This window comes from Muscardinus avellanarius (genome assembly GCF_963383645.1).
Source record: "Muscardinus avellanarius genome assembly, chromosome: 12".
NCBI classification, from domain to species: Eukaryota; Metazoa; Chordata; class Mammalia; order Rodentia; family Gliridae; genus Muscardinus; species Muscardinus avellanarius.
In genome coordinates, this window is record NC_137798.1 from 95,490,776 (window position 1) to 95,511,330 (window position 20,555).

Here is a 20,555-nt window from a genome sequence, read left to right on the forward strand (position 1 = left end):
AGTACATGACAATTTTTTTGGGTCCCATACAAATGAACTTAAATTTACTTCCTGGAAATGAAATCACATGAAAGGAATTTTATTAATATAGTACATCAATAACTTAAATTTCATTGGATCATGATCTGTGATTAGAGCAAATATGATAAAGTCTACCATATTGCTTATCCAGTTAATTAGAATTGCTATATATACTTGAGATACTATACATGGTTTTTTTTTTTTTTTTTGGTACTGGGGATGAAACCCAGGGGCACTCTACCTCCGAGCTACACCCCCAGCTCTATTTTTTCATCTTTATTTTGAAACAGGGTCTCACTGAGTTGCAAGGGACCTCACTAAGTAGCTGAGGCTGCCCACGAACTGCGATTATCCTGTCTTGGCCTCCCAAATGCTAGAATTACAAGCGTGCACCACCATGCCTGGCTATATAAATATTTTTAATGTAATCAGATCAAATTAAATTTCCTTCTTTATTCTCTCCTTTTAACCCTTTATTATGAATTCAGATATCTTGTCCTATATTTTTCCATACTGGAACAGAAAAATCTTTCAAAAACGAATGAAACTAAGCATCGTGGCACACACCTGTAATCCCAGCATTTGGGAGACTGAGCCTGGAGTATCATAGCAAGGCTAGCCTCAGCAACACAGCAAGACCCTCAACAACTTAATAAGACCTTACTTCAAAAATATAAATAAATAAGAAAGGCTGGGAATGTAGTTTAGAGGTTGAATCCTCTGGATTCAATTCCCAGTACCAAAAAAAAAGTGCTAAATAAAAGTTACACAGCATTCAGTTTTACAAGGTTTGCAGAGACTGAACATGTCCTAAAGGAAAGGCTTGTCGGTGGAAAGCACAGTTCCCGTAATGCTTCCAGTTGGCGAGCATCACGCCTACACAGGCGTGCTAATGGCAGGACTTCCTGAGGTGCAGCCGAGTCTCGCTCACTCCTGCGAGCTCTCACTGCACATCAGCGCAGGCGACATCCAGCCAACGGAGGTGCTTTGTTCAGCCCACACGGGGCATTTACAAAAACTCAGACTAGATGTCATGAGAAGGAATTGGGGTATTTCAAATTAAAATCCAGATTTCCGATGTTTCCAGAAAAGACCTGAGATTTGTCAACGCTGGGCCCACGTGCCTGTGTGGCAAAGGCTGGGTGAGTTGAAAATCTTTAGCTCCATAAAAACCTTTCCACCCACCAGCCTCCAGCCACCCCCTGGCCCAGTTGACAGTGTATGTCTGTGACCCCTGCTCACGAGCTTCATTTCTCCACCCGGCAACCACTTCCAGCCTTCCACACAAACACATCAAGCCTGCCTCCGCACACACACTCACTACTCACTCTGGTTGTTACTAAATGACCATTTTGGGGGCGTTTTTAGATTATGCTATCTTGTTTCATGGGACCTCCTGCTCCTGTCTAGAATACTCCTCACTAACTGCCTGTCTCCTTCGCTGTGCCCGCTCCTCGCTCATGTGGGGCCCGCAAACCTTCGGGAGCCTTTCCTATCCTCCCACGCCGCATCAGCGAGTAGAGAGCGGAGCTTTTGCCTTCCAAAACCACTTGTCGCATGTCCGCGCTCTCGCGTGGTCTTCCCTTCCTGCCTGACTGTAGATTTCCTGAAATATGCCTCTGTTCCTGCCTTTGTGACTCCAGTGCGTCTTGCAGCGTGTGTACACAGCAGCCAAACGATGAGTCCTTGACAGATAAGGACGAACGATTCTTCTCTATGATGGGACAATATTCAGGAGTGGTGAAAAGAACAGGTGATTTATTTCCTCAAGTATTCATTCATACTTACAGAAGGGAGGGAAAGCACACAGAAGGCTAACTCAAAACATTCTCAATTTACTCTTTCCTTTATACTTGGAGAAATTTTTTTTTAAAAAACTGCAATTTCTACAACTGTTCAGTTTAGATATATTAGGCAAACATATTAAAATGTAATCATTAAGTTGAGAAGAGCTTAATTATTTACTTAATTAACATATGCTTTTAAATTCAGGTTTTGGCACTGACTAGTATGCCCAGATGTTTATATCATCACAAGTAACTTTTTAACCATTTATGGCAGTTCAGAAAACTGCATCTGGTACTTCTTATATGTTTCCTCTAAAATCACCACTTCTGCCAAAAACATCTATAAAGAAATCCCACAAAAGGTTTGGGTAACAAAGCGTCTGGGAATGTATTTGGCCTATGTTCAACAGGACATTATATGTTTTCTTGTATAAATCATGTCCTAGAAAATGGATTGTCTTTATTTAAAATAAAAACTCTACCATGCAGTACCATAAAGGCAGTTCCATGAAAATCACCTTAAGCTTTACATCTGTAGTTTTAAAACATGTTTGTATGCTTCATACGATGGCAAGTCTTACTAGGACTCGTCTTATACATTCTTCTAAATTTTATTATTATTATTATTATTTTTTTGGTGGTACTGGGGGTGGAACCCAGAGGCTTTCTACCTCCAGGCTATACTTTCAGACCTATTTTGTATTTTATTTGGAAACAGAGTCTCACTAAGTTGCTGAGAGCCTTACTAAGTAGCTGCGGCTGGCTTGGAACCTGTGCGATCCTCCTGTCTCAGCCTCCCAAGCGCGGGGATTACAAGCGTGCGCCTCCATGTCTGGCTTAATTTTATTTTTAAAAAATAGTCTAAGGAAATTTTCCATTCTTAACTCACAGGCTTTCTAAAAATAGCCACTAATCGTTCTTTAAGGAACAGTTATGGAGTCTTTTAAAATACAGGTATATGCTGGCAGACCGATCACAGATTTTTCTAATGCTACAACAAAATTTGTATTGCTTGTAAAAAAAAGCCTTTTTTCTTTGTGTACCATAAAATTCACCACTCTTTTAAATAATAGTTACTGAAATGAGAACTACCTTGTGCTTCCTCTTTCAGCTTATCCAGTCCTTTTCATGTAAGCAGGATTTTATCTCTAGGACGATGGCAGAAGTGAATGAAGAAAAATGTGTACATATACAGCACGATAACATATCTTTTAATGGTTCAGTGAGAGTCTAGGTTTACACAGGTCTGTATTTTCTCATCAGTAACAATTCATGGAAATTCTGAACTCCAACTCAGAATAATGAGAGACAATGTCCTATCTGCTTCATGGACGACAACTATATTGAGTTTAAAAAAACAATAAAATATAGTCCAATACATCAAATGCCTTTGAAACTACATCAAAAAAGAATACTTTCAGGTAAAATTATTGAAAGGATAATTTCTGAAAGAGAGAAAAAAATGTTTGTTTTTTTTTCTGCGGTACTTGGGATGGAACCCAGGGGCATTCTACCTCCGAGCTACACCCCCAGCCCTATTTTTTATTCTTTAGTTTTATTCTTTATTTTATTTTTAATTCTAACACAGGGTCTCACTAGGTTGTGGAGGGCCTCACTAAGTAGCTGAGGCTGTCCGGGAACCGTGATCCTCTGGTCTCAGCCTCCTGAATGCTGGGATCACATGCGTGCGCCACGACGCCCGGCTGACTTAGCAATGCTTTTATCAGCAACATTATCTATTAAAATATAGCACCTACAGGATCCTATGGCTTTTTTTCATTTTTCCTGGAGCAGGATAGGGGTGTAGTGTGTAAATTAGATTTAAACAGTCCTTAGCTTTAAATAATTCATGTACTTTCCAGGCAAACTCCTACCAGGGCTTTAAAGCTCTCAAGTTTCATCCTCCACAGAATGCCACCTGACCCTGAATAGGGTTCTAGAGGCACAAAATATTCACTGTCTCTGGCTCCTTAAGAGTCCTAATTATGGTGTTTCTATGCTGTAGGTCATTTCCTTTGCTTCTTGCAAAAAGGATCTTACCTACTAGTCCACACAGCACCCAACACAAAACAAAGCTGCTGGTTCTCACTAGTTACGTACATCCTAGTAAGGCGTGTATCTTCATTTTTCAATCAAGGCTTGTATTTTCATACATACCCGTGCTGCGTCACCACGCTGCACATCCACGGGAGTGGTAAGTATAAACTAGTACGGGCTGAAATCACCAACACTGTCTCTAAGCTCTCTTTGCATATGTTTGGCCAGATGAAATCACTTCATCTCGGAGAGCAATGACACAATCAGCCACTCTGAGTAAAATGCCACTCTTTAAAATGCGTTTCCTAATATTGTTCAAATGTTGACATGGCATATCAACTAATCTTTAGTCTACAGATGCTTAGACGTAAACAATACTTTGCCTCTACAATTCACATATCTATGCACTTTCTCGCAACAAAAACCAATCTGTCTTTTTCAAAATTGTTTCTCCTGGCAAAAATTTTCACTGTCTGGCCAAGTTTTGTGTTAAAAATAAAGTACAGTATTACAACATCAATCAACATTTAAAGTACTTAATGATTTATGAAAGAAAATATACAATGATGCTTTTTGAAATGAGTAAACCAATCATAGGTTATTTATATGATCAAATCAAGAATATAGTTTTGAGAGAATAAAATCACAGAGATATAAGAGTAGTATTAAACAATTAGACAATATAAGAAAATAGATTATTATGGATTGTTAAGAGGGCTGTCAAAGACAAGAGCAACTTAAAGGGCTGGGGATATAGCTCAGTGAGAGAGCGCTTGCTAACACGCACAAGGCCCTGGATTCACTCTGTATCAAATACACACTTATGAAAGAGGAAAAGAAAAGAAATTAAAGACAGAGCCAACTGCCTCTTTATTCTGCCTATCGCTGCAGCACTGCTCCCTGCCGACCTTGTCAAATACCAGATGCACAGCTTTCATTACAGTTTTTTCTGTAAATTTTGACTTCACAAAATGAGTTCAAAGCTCCTATACACGGATATGAATATGAATTGTAACTTTTCCCCCATTCTGGAGATTGGACCCATGATTGTTTTACCACTGAGTTACATTCATGGGCCTTTTAATTTTTTTTTTGAGGCAAGGTCGCCAAGGCTGGCCTTGAACTTGTGATTCTCCTGGCTCAGGACCTCCTCAGTAGCTGAGATTACAGGTTTGTGCCACTATGCCCAACAAATTATAATTTTTTACATGAATAGGAACCTAGGGGCAAGTCTAACCAGATAGAATAAAGAAAATTTGAAAATATTTTACTACTAGGAGTTTAAATACGTGCCTGAATAAGTACTAAATACTAGAGGTACTCAGTATCAACTATAAGTCATGGAAGTTTTTATCTTACCGTCATCCAGTAGAAATGACTCAGGCAAATGTCTAAAAGGGGACGTGGCTTAGGTAACAGCATATAGCCCTGGGTGGTAACAGACAAGGAGTTGATTCAGAACTTACCGGTTTGTGTGTGTGTATGTGGGGGGGGGAGGGGTATTGAGGCATTATACCTCTGAGCTACACCCTAGCCTGGTTTTATTTCTTATTTAGAAACAGGGCCTCACTATGTTGTGAAAGGGCTTGCTAAGTTGCTGGGGCTGACTCTGAATCTGCTATCCTCTTGTCTCAGCCTCCCAAGTACTAGGATTATAAGCATTCGCCACCACACCTGGCTCAGAACTCATTTTTTAAACCTCCATTAGACTAACCCAGCCCAAAGATATGAATTCTTCAAGTAACCCTTTAAGAGATCAGGGTGCACACGCTGGATCGCCTTATGTCTTCAAATAACGCTGTAGCTGCACTGGCCTTCCATCTAACCAGATGGTTTTCCCAATAAATGCTGCCTCTTGATAAAGGCAGCCATTTCAAAAGTGAGTGTACAATACAAGGGACATCGCCTCTTCAAGGGAGAGGAAGCTATTCAGAACAAAAGTCAAAAGATAACTTTTTTTTTTTTTTTTTACAGGAATATAACAATGTTGAAAGAAAGAATTTTGGTCAAAGGTAAAGAGATCAAGCTGGGCGTGGTGGCGCACGCTTGTAATCCCAGCATTCGGGAGGCTGAGACCGGAGGATTGTGGTTCACGGACAGCCTCAGCTACTTAGTGAGGCCTTTTGCAACTTGGTGAGACCCTGTTTCAAAATAAAGAATAAAAAAATAGGGCTGGGGGTGTAGCTCAGAGGTACTGCCCCTGGGTCCCATCCCCAATACTGGGGGGGGGGGGGGAGTAAAGAGATCAGAGTTCCAAGCAGTTTCTTTAACTTAAAAAACAGAACTAAGACCTTACTTTAGAGTTGTTATGAATGGCAAGTGAAATGAAAGATGACTGACTAGTACAGCCTACGTATAGCAAATAGTTATGACAGGCGCTCTCAGACACGCTGTTGCTTGCTGCCCACTTCAAGCCCTCCCCTAGATTCAAAGTTCCCAGGCTGGCCAATCCTTGCAAAGGAAAGAATGTTCAGCTGGGCAACAGTCTGAGTCAAATTCAATGGCCGAGGCCAGCTCCCTCTCACGGAGCTCACTGCTCTGCATTCCCGAGGCTGCCCCACTCCCAGCTCCTGCTGCGCTCAGGCCCTGCGCTGGCGTCAGGGCGGCCTCTGCCCTTGGCTCAGTGTCTAAGTCACTGTTCCTGTGCTGACAGCATCTCTGCTGTTCTACCTCCTCCTATTTTTGCGTGTTTCTACTTCCTATTTTAGGATGGAGATGTTGCTCAGGGGTAGAGTGCTTGCCTAGCATGCGTGAGGACCTGGGTTCAATCCCCAGCACCATATAATTAACACTGTAAAAAGGGGGTTGGGAGTGTAGCTCAGAGGTAGAATATCCTGGGTTCAACTCCTAGTACCACAATAACAACAAACTATATTTTATGCCAGATGGTGTAACTAACTCCTCAAGTGCGTGCCTTATTTCTGCTATGCTGACATAAACACCTAAAGTCGATGCACTTCTTCGCTAGGCTCCATGAGCACTTTCCTTAATACCCTGAATCATTACTTCCTACACCCATCCTTGACCAGCCTCAACTTCCTGGAGAGCCCCGAGTCAGAGGTTAATTGAGGACATGCTATCACTGTCAGCTGTTAGGTCCAACAAAGCACTGTAAAGCCCCGGAGATTCTGAGGCTTGACTGATAATGCTAACCATGGGCTCATCTTGGAGAGTGGACAGGGCTTATGAGATACAAAAAAAAGAAACTGAGAGAAAGCGAGATGTGTGTAAAGCCCATCCACAATCATAAGGATCTAGTTATCATTTCACAAAATTACTTGAGCATACTGCTCTAACAGATCAGATGGCTTTAACTGGACGCATATGAACTGATCAGGGAAAAGTCATAATCATAAATATCTGGATCGGTCAAATCAACTCCCTAGATGACCAATAGGAACCACCAATAAGACAGCACTGTGTCCACATCCAGGGGAGCAGATGGATGGCCAGGGCCGCCCATGACTCTGCTTGCACACGATCGGGCTCAAGCCGAAGCCAGCCAGTGACAGGGGACGGAGAGGAAGCCAGCCTCTTACTGAAGCCGGTGCCACTCCACTGTGCCAGTGCACGGCAGAAGGCTGCACCGATTCAACAAGGACTGCTGGGGAGAACGAAGGAAAGGAAAAACCTACTCTGCTTTTTAAGTTCTTCAATCTGTTCTTCCTTTAGATCTAAGTGTTCTGTAAGCCTCGATGCTGAATCCAATGCAGCGTTTGCTTCATCCAAGCGTTCCTGAGGGAGGAAAGTTTATTAAAAAGCTGTTTGCAAAAACGTTCTACAAACCATCAGGCTAGGAGACATTGTAGAATAAAAGTTTTGCATCTTGTGGTGGCCTCGGGCAAGATCACCACAACTTGTAATTAACAAAGATAGTATCTATACTCTCACAATACAACACTGCCTTTCTTAAAGAAACTAAATAACAAGACACACTAAAAGACGACATGGTAACAGAAGTAAAAAAAAGGGTAACAATAAGAAGATATAAAACTACAAAAATACAAAGTCGTGAAATATAGCAACAAGCCAAGTGTGGTGGTGCACACCTGTAATTCCAGTACTGGGAGGCCCAGACAAGATCACAGGTTCCAAGCCAGGCTCAGCAACTTAGCAAAACCTTGTTTCAAAACAAAAAATAAAAAGGGCCGGGGGTGTGGCATGAAAGTAGAATACCTCTGGGTCCAACCCCAGTACCCCCAAAAGAGAAAGAAACACAGCAGCAAATGCTCTTGCTTTCTAGTCTTTTTATCTCTACTACTGCACTGGAGGTTTATTTTTCCTGTTTATAGGCTAGGTGGGTGGGCCGAAAACCCACGTACATCCACTGCCTATGTGCTTCTGCGGAGCTGCCTCCCTCATCAAGTTGTAAGACTACCTTGTAGAGTAGATAGCAAACCTTTGTCATGTGTGCCGCACAAGCACTGTTTATGAAACCTGCCATTTGTAGAATGACTAGACTACCTTTTGCCATCTAAATATCTTTATAGCCGGACATGGTGGAACACACCTGTGATCCTAGTACTTGAGAGGCTGAGACTGGAGGTTCACAGGTTTGAGGACAGCCTCAGCAAGTAGTGAGACTCTCATCAACCTAGTGAGACCCTGGTTCAAAATGAAAACAAAATAGGGCTGGGGGTGTAGCTGAGAGGTAGAATGCCCCTGGGTTCAATCCCCAGTATCCCCCCACAAATAATAAATAAATTAATTAAAATTTTATACTACATATAGTCAAACATGTCCTACTTTGCTATTCACAGAAGAGCCATTTGGTTGCTGTAATAATAAAACATATTCCCAGATATGTACTATGCCTGGAATAGTACTATGGAATAGTAGTATTCCCAGTACTTCTCCTGTAATAATACAATTGGCATTTATTTTGGTATATGATGGTAAGATGAAGTCTGGCAGGCACAGTGGTACCCACCCAATCCCAGGTACTCAGGAGGCAAGAGGATTTCAAGTTCAAGGCCAGCCTGAACAACTAAGGAAGATGCTGTTCCAAATTAGTAACAATATAACAACCACCACAGGGCTGAGGACGTAGCTCAGTAGTAGCGTGCCTCTGGGTTAAATTCTCAATACAAAAAAAAAAAAAAAAAAAAAAAGGAAAGAAGGATGGAAGGATGGAGTCCAATTTTATTTTCTCCCATATGGATAGTTTGCCAGCACCATTTAGTGGAAAATTTATCCTTTTCCTCCATGTTTAAGATTTTTAAGTATAACCTGGGCCCTCTCTCTGAGTTCTCCTAGTTGATATGTATGGGTTAACTGCATTAGATACCCAGTAGGCAAGTCTCTCCTTATTGTTATTCTTTTTCCACAATTTTCTTGACCATTTTGGAGAATTTACCCATGTAAATTTCAGGTTAAGTATTCAGCAGTCAGGGTGATATCTTTTCTGACACATTATCTTGAATAGTGTATGGTCCTCAGCTATTCATGTATAATCTAGATGCTGCTGTGAAGGTATTTTGCAAATGTATTGCGGGCCCTTAATCAGCTGAATGTGCGGAAGCCTGTTATCCTAGAGAATCCGTGTGGGCCTCTGAACAAGTCAGAATTGCTTAAAAGCAAGGATTATGCTTCCTAATATAAGACAAAAAGTTCTTGTTTGGACAGCAGTTTCAGCCTATGCCCACTAAGTCCCACCCTGCTGGTGGCTTTCCTAGCTGCCTGTGGACCAGAGCTCTGGCCAAGGCCAGAGTGCCAGCCTGCCTGTGACGAGGTCTTCCCACCTTGGCTGCCAGCTCTACAATCTTCAGACACGCTGAGCCAGCTCCTTGTAACACACCACAAATGTCTACATCCATATATAAGGCATGTACATTTACATATGTACATAACACGCACACACACACACGCACACACACACAGGTGCCACTTCTTGGGGCTGAACCCTGACTGATACAGAGGGATTAAAGCAAACAAACAAAAAATTTAACACATCAGCTTAAATCTGTAAAACTTAATTTAGTATAAAGACTATTTAGACAAACTTGAATGATTTTAGCCTTGCAATGATTAGTTTATAGAATTAGTAGCCCTTAAAACTACTCAAAAGCTCTTTGAACATCAGCATTTACATTTTGTTATACTTTTTTTTTTGGTGGTTCTGGGGATGGAACCCAGGGGCCTTCTACCTCCAGGCTACACTCCCAGGCCTATTTTATATTTCATTTGGAAACAGGGTCTCTTAAGACAGAAGAGGCTGGCTTCGAACCTGCGCGATCCTCCTGTCTCAGCCTCCCAAGCGCAGGGATTACAAGCGTGCGCCACCACGCCCAGCTATACTTTCTATTATTTTGGTTTATTTCACTAATTTCAGGTTTTATCTTTACTAATTCCCTCACAGTTTCCTGGCTTATTTTGTTTTTTTTCTAATTACATTAAAAAAAAAAAAAAAAAGCTGGGTGTGGTGGCACATGCTTGTAATCCCAGCATTTGGGAGGTTAAGACAGGAAGATTCGGGTTCACAGCCAACCTCAGCTACTTAGTGAGGTCCTTTGAAACTCAGTGAGACCCTGTTTCAAAATAAAAAATAAACAATAAATAGGGCTGGGGGTGTAGCTTGGCGGTAAAATGTCCCTGGCTCTGTCCCCAGTACCGGAAAAAAAAAAAAAAAAAAAAAAAAAGCTAGCTTTTTTTGTTTGTGTGTGGTACTAAAGATTGAACCCAGGGGCATATTACCTCTGAGCTACATCACAGCCCAGTTTTATTCTTTATTTTGAAACAGGGTCTCACTAAGCTGCGAGGGCCTAAGTAGCTGAGGCTGGCAATGAACCCGGATCCTCCTGTCTCAGCCTCCCAAGTACAAGCTAGTTTTTAAAAGAAGATGTGTACACCATGCTAGCGGTATAACAGATAAAATTTTCTAGAACCACTGGATATAGCTGCTAGCAGTGTCAGTTTAGTAAAATCCATCTTTTAAAATGTACTAATAAACCCATGCATAAACCTGCATAGTCAATAAGTATAATAAAAGATGCTGGGCTTTATTAGTAATGAGGAAAATGCAAATTAATACTGATAAATCCTTCTGCTATGATTTGAATGTATCCTCCAAAGTTCCTGAACCCTAGTGTGGTGGTGTTGGGAGACAGGCCTACCGGGAGGTGTTTGGGGCGTCTGAGCTTTGTGAATGGATTAATGTCTCATTGCAGAAGTGGGACCCTCCTAACTCAGCTCTTTTGCTCACGCGTGCGCTCTCCCCCCACCCCTCGCTCTTTCCCTTCTGCCATGAGATGGGTGCAGCGAGGAGACCCTCTTCAGATTCTATCCCTAAATGTTGGACCTCCCAGCTCCCAAACCATTAGCACTTTCTGCTATGAATTACTAAGACTGTGGTATTTTGTAACAGAAACACAAAACAACCAAGATGTCTTCCCACCTACAAATTTGGTAAAAACTTAAAAAGCCGATAATGTAAAGTATTAACAAGAATATAGAAGGAGAACTCTTATATGCATTACTGGTAGGAATAACCGGTTAGAAAACAACATGCCATCCTCCTATAAAGTCAGAGTTGCCTGAATATATTCTAAAACCCAGCAATTCCAAGAAAAATATATGTTTGAAAGAAACTTGTGTATGTGTGTACCAGGAGATAATAAACAAGGAAGTACATAATAACATTATTTGTATAAAATATATCTAAAATGTCCTTTATTGCCGGGCGTGGTGGCGCACGCTTGTAATCCCAGCATTCGGGAGGCTGAGACCGGAGGATCGCGGTTCGCGGACAGCCTCAGCCACTTATTGAGGCCTCCGCAACTTAGTGAGACCCTGTTTCAAAATAAAGAATAAAAAAAACCCGGGCAGGGGGTGTAGCTCGGAGGTCAAATGCCCCCGGGCTCCATCCGCAGACCCCCCCCCCAACACAAAAAAAGTTCTTTATCAGTAAAATGGGTAAATAAATTAGAATACTGGTTTATATAAAGAAGTGGAAAGAAGGAGATGTAATGTGGAGGGGTATATAAGGAATTTCAAGAGATGACATCTATTTCTTATACTGCCTGGTCAGTATGTGGGTATTTGCTGAATTGCTATTATTATATTTTATACAGATTAACTAAACTTTTTTGCAGTCATTTAATAAAAAGTTTAAAAATTTTGTAGCAAATATGTTACCTGATTACTTGGGACGTGAACATCCCTAAATGGCATGTTCAACACCAATACCAGGCACATGAATCCCACTGCTTCCCACTGGCTCCTGCAGATGCACTTATGACTTAGCAAAGTCTCTCCAAAATCTAAGAGCAAGTCACTTTGGTACCATGTCTCTCTGAGTAGGGGTTCATTCTATTTATACCCTGTATGCAATTTTTTTATGTATGTAATATAGCATAATGATAAGGTAAAAAATTTTTTAAAGAAAATGATCTAACTGGATAATATACGCCAGGTGTGGTGGCGCACGCTTGTAATTCCCGTGCTTGGGAGGCTGAGACAGGAGGATCAGGCAGGTTCAAAGCCAGTCTCAGCTATTTAGTAAGGCTCTCAGCAACTTAGCAAGACCCTGTTTCCAAATTAAAAAATAACAATAAATAAAAAGGTCTTGGGGTTGTAGCCCGGAGGTAGAAGGCCTCTGGGTTACATCCCCAGTACCACCAATAAATAAATAAAAAATAAAAGAATAATATACATTATTTGATTTCATATGAAATATAGTAGCCAATATATTTTGCCTAAGAAGAAAAATTAAAAGCCACATACGGTGGCACATGCCTGTAAACCTAGTACTTGGGAAAGAGTCAAGAGGATTGCAGGTTCAAGGCCAGCCCCAGCAATTTAGCAAGACCCTTTTCCAAAATAAAAAATAAAAAGGGCTGGGTGTGTAGCTCAGAGGTAGAATGCCCTGAGTTCAATTCCTAGTATCAAAAACAAACTAAAACACATACACAAAAAAAGAGAAAAAATAAAGCTGAAATTGTAGGTCAATCTGTTGTTATTTCCAGAGATCCTAAAATATCCCAATAATTAAATGCTCTTTCATCTCATACTTGCCCTAGCTAGTCTAAGTTTTAAGTCACCCGAGGGACATCTTGAGGATCTTGTTCACTGTTCTCCACTCCAGCAGAGTGGGATGAAAAGCAGCCACTCAGACAATGCTTGCTGAATGAATGATTTAGGAGATCATTTCCACAAGAGCTGACAAGCAGTGACATCGTGAATAGTAAAATTGACAAGAGAGCCCTGTTTGGGCCTACCTGTAACGATAACACTTTTTCTTCCAGATTTTCTGCTTTTATCTTCCATTCAGAGATGTGTTGCCTTTGCTTTTCTAATTCAGTAGAATACATAGCTTTTTCCTCTAAAGAGAAAAAATTTGTATTAATATTTTGCAACTGTGTGATAAAACTGGAATCGTAAACCACGATTTTAATAATTTTATCAAAAACAATTCAAATATCTCAACAAGAAAAACGAGATCACTTTTCCCTGCCTAAAGTGTTCTCCATCTTGTCTACCCTGCAGATTCTTCTCTCCCTTCATAAATCCACCCAAATCCTCCCTCGTTAGCTCTGCTTTCTGAGCAGCCGCAGTACCATACCATTCTGTATGCACATGCGCTCTAACAATTGCATTTACTGTGAAGTAGACCTACAGAGTTCTTATGTTTAAAATTCAAGATTTCAAATCCTGAAGGGACACTCAGGCACAAATTTAATTCTGCATAGGACAAAACTATAACCCCCTGTTATTCACCTCATTATCCTCACATCCCCTGCCCTCCATCAGCTAGAAGTCAATAATTATTGCATTTAGAATAAAAAATAAACGGGTAGGTGGGTGAATGCTCTAAGCAGTAAGTATAAGGGTGGGGGGTAGAATGTGAAAAAACATGTTTGGTTCTTAGGGTAAGACTGCTCTAACCACTTTTACTGTACCTCTCAAAAGAGTATTTTCTACCTTGAAAACTAGAAAATATAGTTATCATAAAATACAAATGATAGTTAAGAAGAAGCTAACCAGTATTTCAAAGGATAGTAATTACTAATGATCAATATTCTGAAGAGGGTTCAACCTCCAACCTGTACTTCAAAACCTTTTCTATGTGTTTATTGCTTTCTTCTTTATATTCCCCTCTTTACACCTGATTATCCTTCTTTATATTACTTTTTTTTTCTTTGTGGTACTGGGGAATTAAACCCAGGGGCATTCTATCTCTGAACTTTACCCCCAGTCCTATTTTTTATTCTTTATTTTGAAACAGGGTCTCACTAAGTTGCAGAGGACCTCACTAAGTAGCTGAGGCTGGCCACAAGCCTGTACTCCTCCTGTCTCAGCCTCCCAAATACTGGGATCACAAGCGTGTGCCACCATGCCCAGCTTATTACTCTTATAATTCCTTAACTAGTAGTAATATAGTAAAAATAACTTTTAGTAGCTACTGAATATCACTGATGTTCTCTAGTCTTTATTGTAAAAGGAGTATAATTAACTTGTTGATAGCTACTTACTTTTCCTTTCTACAGTGAATCAACTTTCAAAGATCTCCCAAGCCTAACCTAAATTAACATGTAAATAAGGCAAAACTACCAAGAACCATTTTCTTCACTGCAAGGTCAACCGCACGCCTTACCTTGTTGGAAGTGCTCTAGAACCATCTGCAGGTTGGCTAGCGACAGGGCATACTGCTTGACTTGCTCCTGGGAAACAGAGAGCTGCAGCGCAGTCTCATCCCTCTGCTTGGAGACCACGTTCAGCTGCTCCTGCAGAGACTCCACCTGCGCAACTGCTTGATGACTTCAAACAAGAAGAACGTCAAACTGTTTCTGCTATTTAGATACTTTAACAAAGAAACACGCACCCTATATCCTCCTGCATTAAACTCAACCATAGCTTCGGAAGGATTTAGATATTTTAACAAGATGAAATGTCTTCCCCATATTTTTAAAGTGTAACATATAACTTAAAATTCACCACTTAACCATGTTTAAGTGTTTGGTTCAGAGGAACCAAGTACCTTCATACTGTGTGTAATCACCGCCTCCATCCGCCCATCTCAAGAGCTTTCTTCATCTTCCCAAACTGACACTCTATCCCTATTACATAACACCCCCTCTTTCCCTGGCGGCCACCTCTACTTCCTATCTCTAGGAATTTAACCTTTAAGATTTTTATGTGTTTATTTTACTGCATAAAATTCAAGTTAGATTTCAAGGAAATTTGAAGAGCTCTGTCCTTTATTTGTATAAATTCAATCATCCTTCCTGTGGAAGTGGTTTTGAATAAGTGGCAGCTCTTTTAAAGACTAAGAACTAGGTTAAACAAGAAACATCAGCAAAGTGAAAATTTATAAACTGTCTTGTCATTTTCACATTTTCAGGCTAAAATTCTTATAAGGTGTGTGCGTGCGTGCGTGCGTGCGTGTGTGTGTGTGTGTGTGTGTGTGTGTGTCTGAGGATTGAAGCCAGGGGAATTTCACTTCTGAGCTACACCCCCTGCCCCTTTATTTTGTTTTGAGACATGGTCTTGCTATGTTGCTAAGAATCTTACTATGTTGCTAAGGTTGGCCTCAAACCTGCAATCTTCCTGTCTCAATCTATCAAGTACTGGAATTATAGGCATGCACCACTATGCCTGAATACTAATATATATCATACAATTTTAAATTCTAAGAGACCTTTGAAAGTCATTTTTTTAGCTTTCAACTTAAGGAATGGAGTCTATGATACTCCCTTGCAATGAGGGTAAATTCACAACCTTCCAAAGGCTCACTGACAAACAGCTCTGATTACTTAGCTTTTACTATCTTCTTTCTTTCCTTCCTTCCTTCCTTCCTTCCTTCTTTCTTTCTTTCTTTCTTTCTTTCTTTCTTTCTTTCCTTCCTTCCTTCCTTCCTTCTCTTCTCTTCTCTTCTCTTCTCTTTTCTGTGGTACTGGGATAGAACCCAGGGGCATTCTACCTCCAAGCTATACCCTCAACCCTATTTTTTATTCCTTATTTTTTGAAACAGGGTCTCACTAAGTTGCAAAGGGCCTCACTAAGTAGGAGCTGAGGCTGCCTTTGAACCACGATCCTCCTATCTTAGCCTCCCAAATGCTGGGATTACAAGGGTGCGCCACCATGCCTGGTGACTATCATCTTTCTTTCTGCCTACATTAAATATAATAAATCCTATTCCATCCCAAGTAATCATCCAACAATCCCTAAGTGATTTACTTATATAGCACCTCTCCAGGATTATGTCACTGGTGTGCACCTTTAATGTATAATGACATTTAAAATGCTGAAACAGTCTTCATGAATATTTAATATCCAGTTAAAGTTCTTATTCAAGAACAACTCATTAAACTCTTTTAAGATCAACTCACTTTGAAGACACTTTATCCAATAGCACCCTCTTGTGGAAAGAACTGTAAATTGATAAGACCTGAACTCTGTTCCTAGGTGCCCTGCTTGCAAATCAAGCACTGATTTTAAGGATAAAATGAGCTATGACAGCCCTCACTAAGTTAATAAATAACAGGTGCTACCATTAAGGGCTCAAAACACTATCATATGGTTTATAGAACTGAGTTGCTCATACCACAAATATTTACTGAATTATCTATTAAACTATGTGTAATATATGCTGTGGGAAAGGTACAAAATGAAGAGTATCATTCCTATACCCCAATGAACTTACAGTTTATTTAGTGGGAGACAGTATAAGACAGGACAATTATTACCTACATCCTAATACACTCCCTTATCAAAGGCTAAAATAAAGTACTATGCAAGTTCAAAAGAAAAATCACAACAGGGCTTGTTTTTGGACAAAAGAAAGAAGGATACTAAATAAAATACCTTTCATAGAAAAAGTGACATCTGAAGAATAGGCGGGATTCACAAAAAAATTGGAAGGGATCAGGCCCACACTTTAAGTACAAGTGAAAATATGAAAAGAAGGGGGAGAAAGAGAAGAGGAGGAGGAGCAGGAGGAGGGGGAAAAGGAGGAGGAGAAGGAAGAAGGAGGAGGAGAGGGGAGGGGGAGGGGGAGGAAGAAGGAGGAGGGGGGGAGGGGAGGAGGAGGAGGAGGAGGAGGAGGAGGAGGAGGAGTGGCAGCTCTGAGAAGCTGATGCCAAGTCCAGTGACTTGGATGAGGATGACAGTATATTAGAAGGCTGCGGTGGTTGGCAGCATAGAACCAAATACAAAGTCAAGATTGGATTTTGAAAGAAATAACAAGATCATAGCTCCGTATAAGGATAGTTATTCTGAAGTTATCAGGAACAGTAAATGACAGGGATATAGACCAGAAACTATTTTAATTAGAGAAAATAATGGTCTGAAAATGGTAAGGAAGCTTTAATAGTTATATGTTTTAGCCTGAGGATGTTTGTGTATTTCTGCCATATTAAACAAAATTTCCTTTTGAATCAGTAGGTACAGTAAAATACCCTGTAAGGTAGAAGGGCTCATCCTCAGAAATGTCTCTATCACCACCACAGACAGTGAGGAAGTCTAGAGGATCATCAGAAACTACTTTGAAAATTTATATTCCAATAAACTGGAAAACATGGAAGAAATCAAAAGATTTCTAGACACATACAATCTACCTAAATTGAACCAAGAAGATAGAAAACCTAAACCAACCAATATATAGAAACAGCAATAAAAAAAACTTTTATCAAAGAAAAGCCCAGGTCTCCATAGATTCCCAGTTGAATTCTACAAAACCTTTATAGAAGAACTACACAAAATACTTGTATCACCTTAATACCAAAATAAACAGATAAACAAATAAATAAATAAAGATCTCTCGGGAAAGAAAGTTACAGACCAGTATTACAGATGAACATAAATGTAAAAATTCTAAACAAAATACTAGTTACACACATTCAAAACCATATCAAAGTAATTATACACCCTGACCAAGTTGTTTTCATCCCAGGAAAGCAAGGCTGGTTCAACATATGCAAAAATCAATATATGTTACTCACCACATAACTAGAACTAAGGTAAAAAAAAATAGATGCTGAAAAAGCATTTGACAAAATCAAACACTCATTCACATTAAAAGTACTGCAGAAAATCAAAATACAATAAATTAAAAGTCAACATCTTTTTTCTTTTTTCTGGTACCAGGGATGAAATCCAAGGGCATTCTACCTTCAAGCTACACCCCCAGCCCTATTTTTTATTTTTATTTTTAAACAGGGTCTCACAGCCTGGTGTGGTGGCGCAGGCTTGTAATCCCAGCTTGGGAGGCTGAGACAGGAGGATTGCACAGGTTCAAAGCCAGCCTCACCTACTTAGTGAGACTCTCAGCAACTTAGTGAGACCCTGTTTCCAAATAAAATATAAACTAGGTCTGGGAGTATAGCCTGAAGGTAGAAAGCCTCTGGGTTCCACCCCCAGTACTACCAAAAATTAAAATAAAATAAAAATAAAATAAACAGGGTCTCACTGAATTGCAAAGGGTCTCACTAAGTAGCTGAGGCTGTCTGCAAAGTGCAATCCTCCTGTCTCAGCCTCTTGAATGCTGAGATTACAAGCGTGTCCCACCACACCCAGCTGCCAACATCATATTGAGCAGGGTGGAGGAACTCCAAGAATTCCTTTTAAAATCAAGGACAAGACAAGGATGTCCACTATCACTATTCCTTTTCAATATAGTCATTGAGACTCCTGCCAGAACAATAAGACAAAAGAAGGATATTAAAGGAAGTCAAATAGCCGGGCGTGGTGGCGCACGCTTGTAATCCCTGGGCTTGGGAGGCAGAGACAAGAGGATCCCACAGATTCAAAGCCAGCCACACTGTTTTAAGAGACCCTGTTTCTAAATAAAAAAATATAAAATAGGTCTGGGAGTGTAGCCCGGAACCCCAGTACCACCCAAAAAAAAAAAAAAAACAAAAACAACATCAACAACAAAAAAACCCCCACAACAACAGAAAGAAAAAAAGAAATTCAAAATTATTTCTATTTGTAGATGACTTGATCCTATACTCAGAAGACCCAAAAACTCAACCAAAAGACTACTAGTGCTGATTAACAAATTCAGCAAAATAGCAAGATATAAAATCAACCTTTAAAAATAATCAGTAGCTTTTCTATATGCCAACCAAACCCATTTAAAATCCAGGAAATAATTCCATTCACAACAACCTCAAAACATATAAAATACCTAGGAATAAGCTTTACAAAGAAGATAAAGACCTCTACAAGGAAAATTATAAAACACTAAAGAAAAAAATTAAAGAAGATCTTAGAAGATGGAAAGATCTTACTTGCTTTTGGATAGGCAGAATAAATATTATCAAACTGGCCATTCTATCATAATCTATCAAACATGATCTACAGAGTCAATGCAATCCCTATCAAAATCTTCACAGACCTAGAAAAATCAAGCCATAAATTTCATATGGAGAAACAAGACTCAGAATAGTCAAAGAATTTCTCAGCAATAAGAACAATACAGGAGATATCACAATTTCTGAATTCAAATTATACTATAGAGCTAAAGGAATGAAAACAACATGGTATTAGCACAAAAAACCATACAGACCAATGGAACGGAATAAAAGATACATAAACGAATCTACATACTTAGAGCCAACTGATTTTTTTTTTTTTTTTTGGTGGTACTGGGTTCCTGGAAACCCTTCTACCTCCGGGGTATACTCTCAGACCTATTTTTATACTTTACTTGGAAACAGGATCTCTTAAGCCAGTGCAACTGGCTTCGAACCTGAGGGATCCTCCTGTCTCCACCTCCCAAGCGCGGAGATTATAAGCATGCGCCACCACACCCAGCTAGCCAACTGATTTTTGACAAAGGTGCCAGACACATACAATGGAGAAAAGACAGCCTTTTCAGCAAATGGTGTTGGGAAAACTGGTTATCCAGTTGTAGAAAATGGAACTAAATCCTTACCTATCACCCTGCACAGGAGTCAACCTGAGATGGGCCAAAGAGCTGTAAATTAGACTAGAGACTTTAAAGCTACTAGAGGAGGGCATACGTCCAACACTACAACATATAGGCATAGGTAGAAACTTCCTTAACAAGACCCCTAATATTCAGTAAATTAACATAAGAATTAATAAATGGGACATTAAATTAAAAACTTTCTGCTCATCAACGGAAACCAAGAGTCTAAAGAGAAAGTCTACAGAATAGGAGATCTTTGCCAGTTAACCCTCTGATGGAGGACTAGTATCTAGAATATACAAAGAACTTAAAAGATGTTCAACATCATTAGAAATCAGGGAGATGCAAATGAGAATGACGTTGAGATTCCATCTAACACTAACCAGAATGGCAATCATCAAGAAGTCACAAAACAATTGAAATGTTGGCAAGGATGTGGGGGAACTGAAACTCTTCTAGACTGTTGGTGGGACTGCAAACAAGTTCAGTCACTAAGGAGATCAGCATGGAGATTCCTCAGGAAACTGGAAATGGATCCACCATATAATCTGGCTACAACACTTCTGGATATCTTTTCCAAAGAGGTTGCAACCAAAGAACTATAGTAATATGTGCATACCCATGTTTGTAGCAGCACAATTCATAACAGCCAAATTATGGAACCAAACTAAGTGTCCATCAACAGATGAATGCAATACAAAGTTATGGGAAATACACACAATGGAATTATACGCAGTAATAAAGAACAAAACTATGTCATTTGCAAGAAAAAGAAAGGACCTGGAGAACTATAAGTGGGAATAGCCACAAAGAATGAAGGGTAATGGTTTCTCTAATAT

At 40.0% G+C, this 20,555-nt stretch overlaps 1 protein-coding gene across 2 annotated transcripts in view; it reads right to left on the reverse strand.

The window, feature by feature from the left end:
- TRIP11 (thyroid hormone receptor interactor 11) overlaps positions 1 to 20,555 on the reverse strand; it is a gene marked incomplete at both ends in the record, with an annotated part of 78,603 nt that overhangs the window by 11,672 nt on the left and 46,376 nt on the right. For both annotated transcript variants that reach the window (XM_080707345.1, XM_080707344.1), the window contains 3 exons: positions 7,481 to 7,580; positions 13,061 to 13,164; positions 14,437 to 14,600. In XM_080707345.1, coding sequence (XP_080563471.1) covers positions 7,481 to 7,580; positions 13,061 to 13,164; positions 14,437 to 14,600 — 368 coding nt within the window. The remainder of the gene's footprint in view (positions 1 to 7,480; positions 7,581 to 13,060; positions 13,165 to 14,436; positions 14,601 to 20,555) is intronic.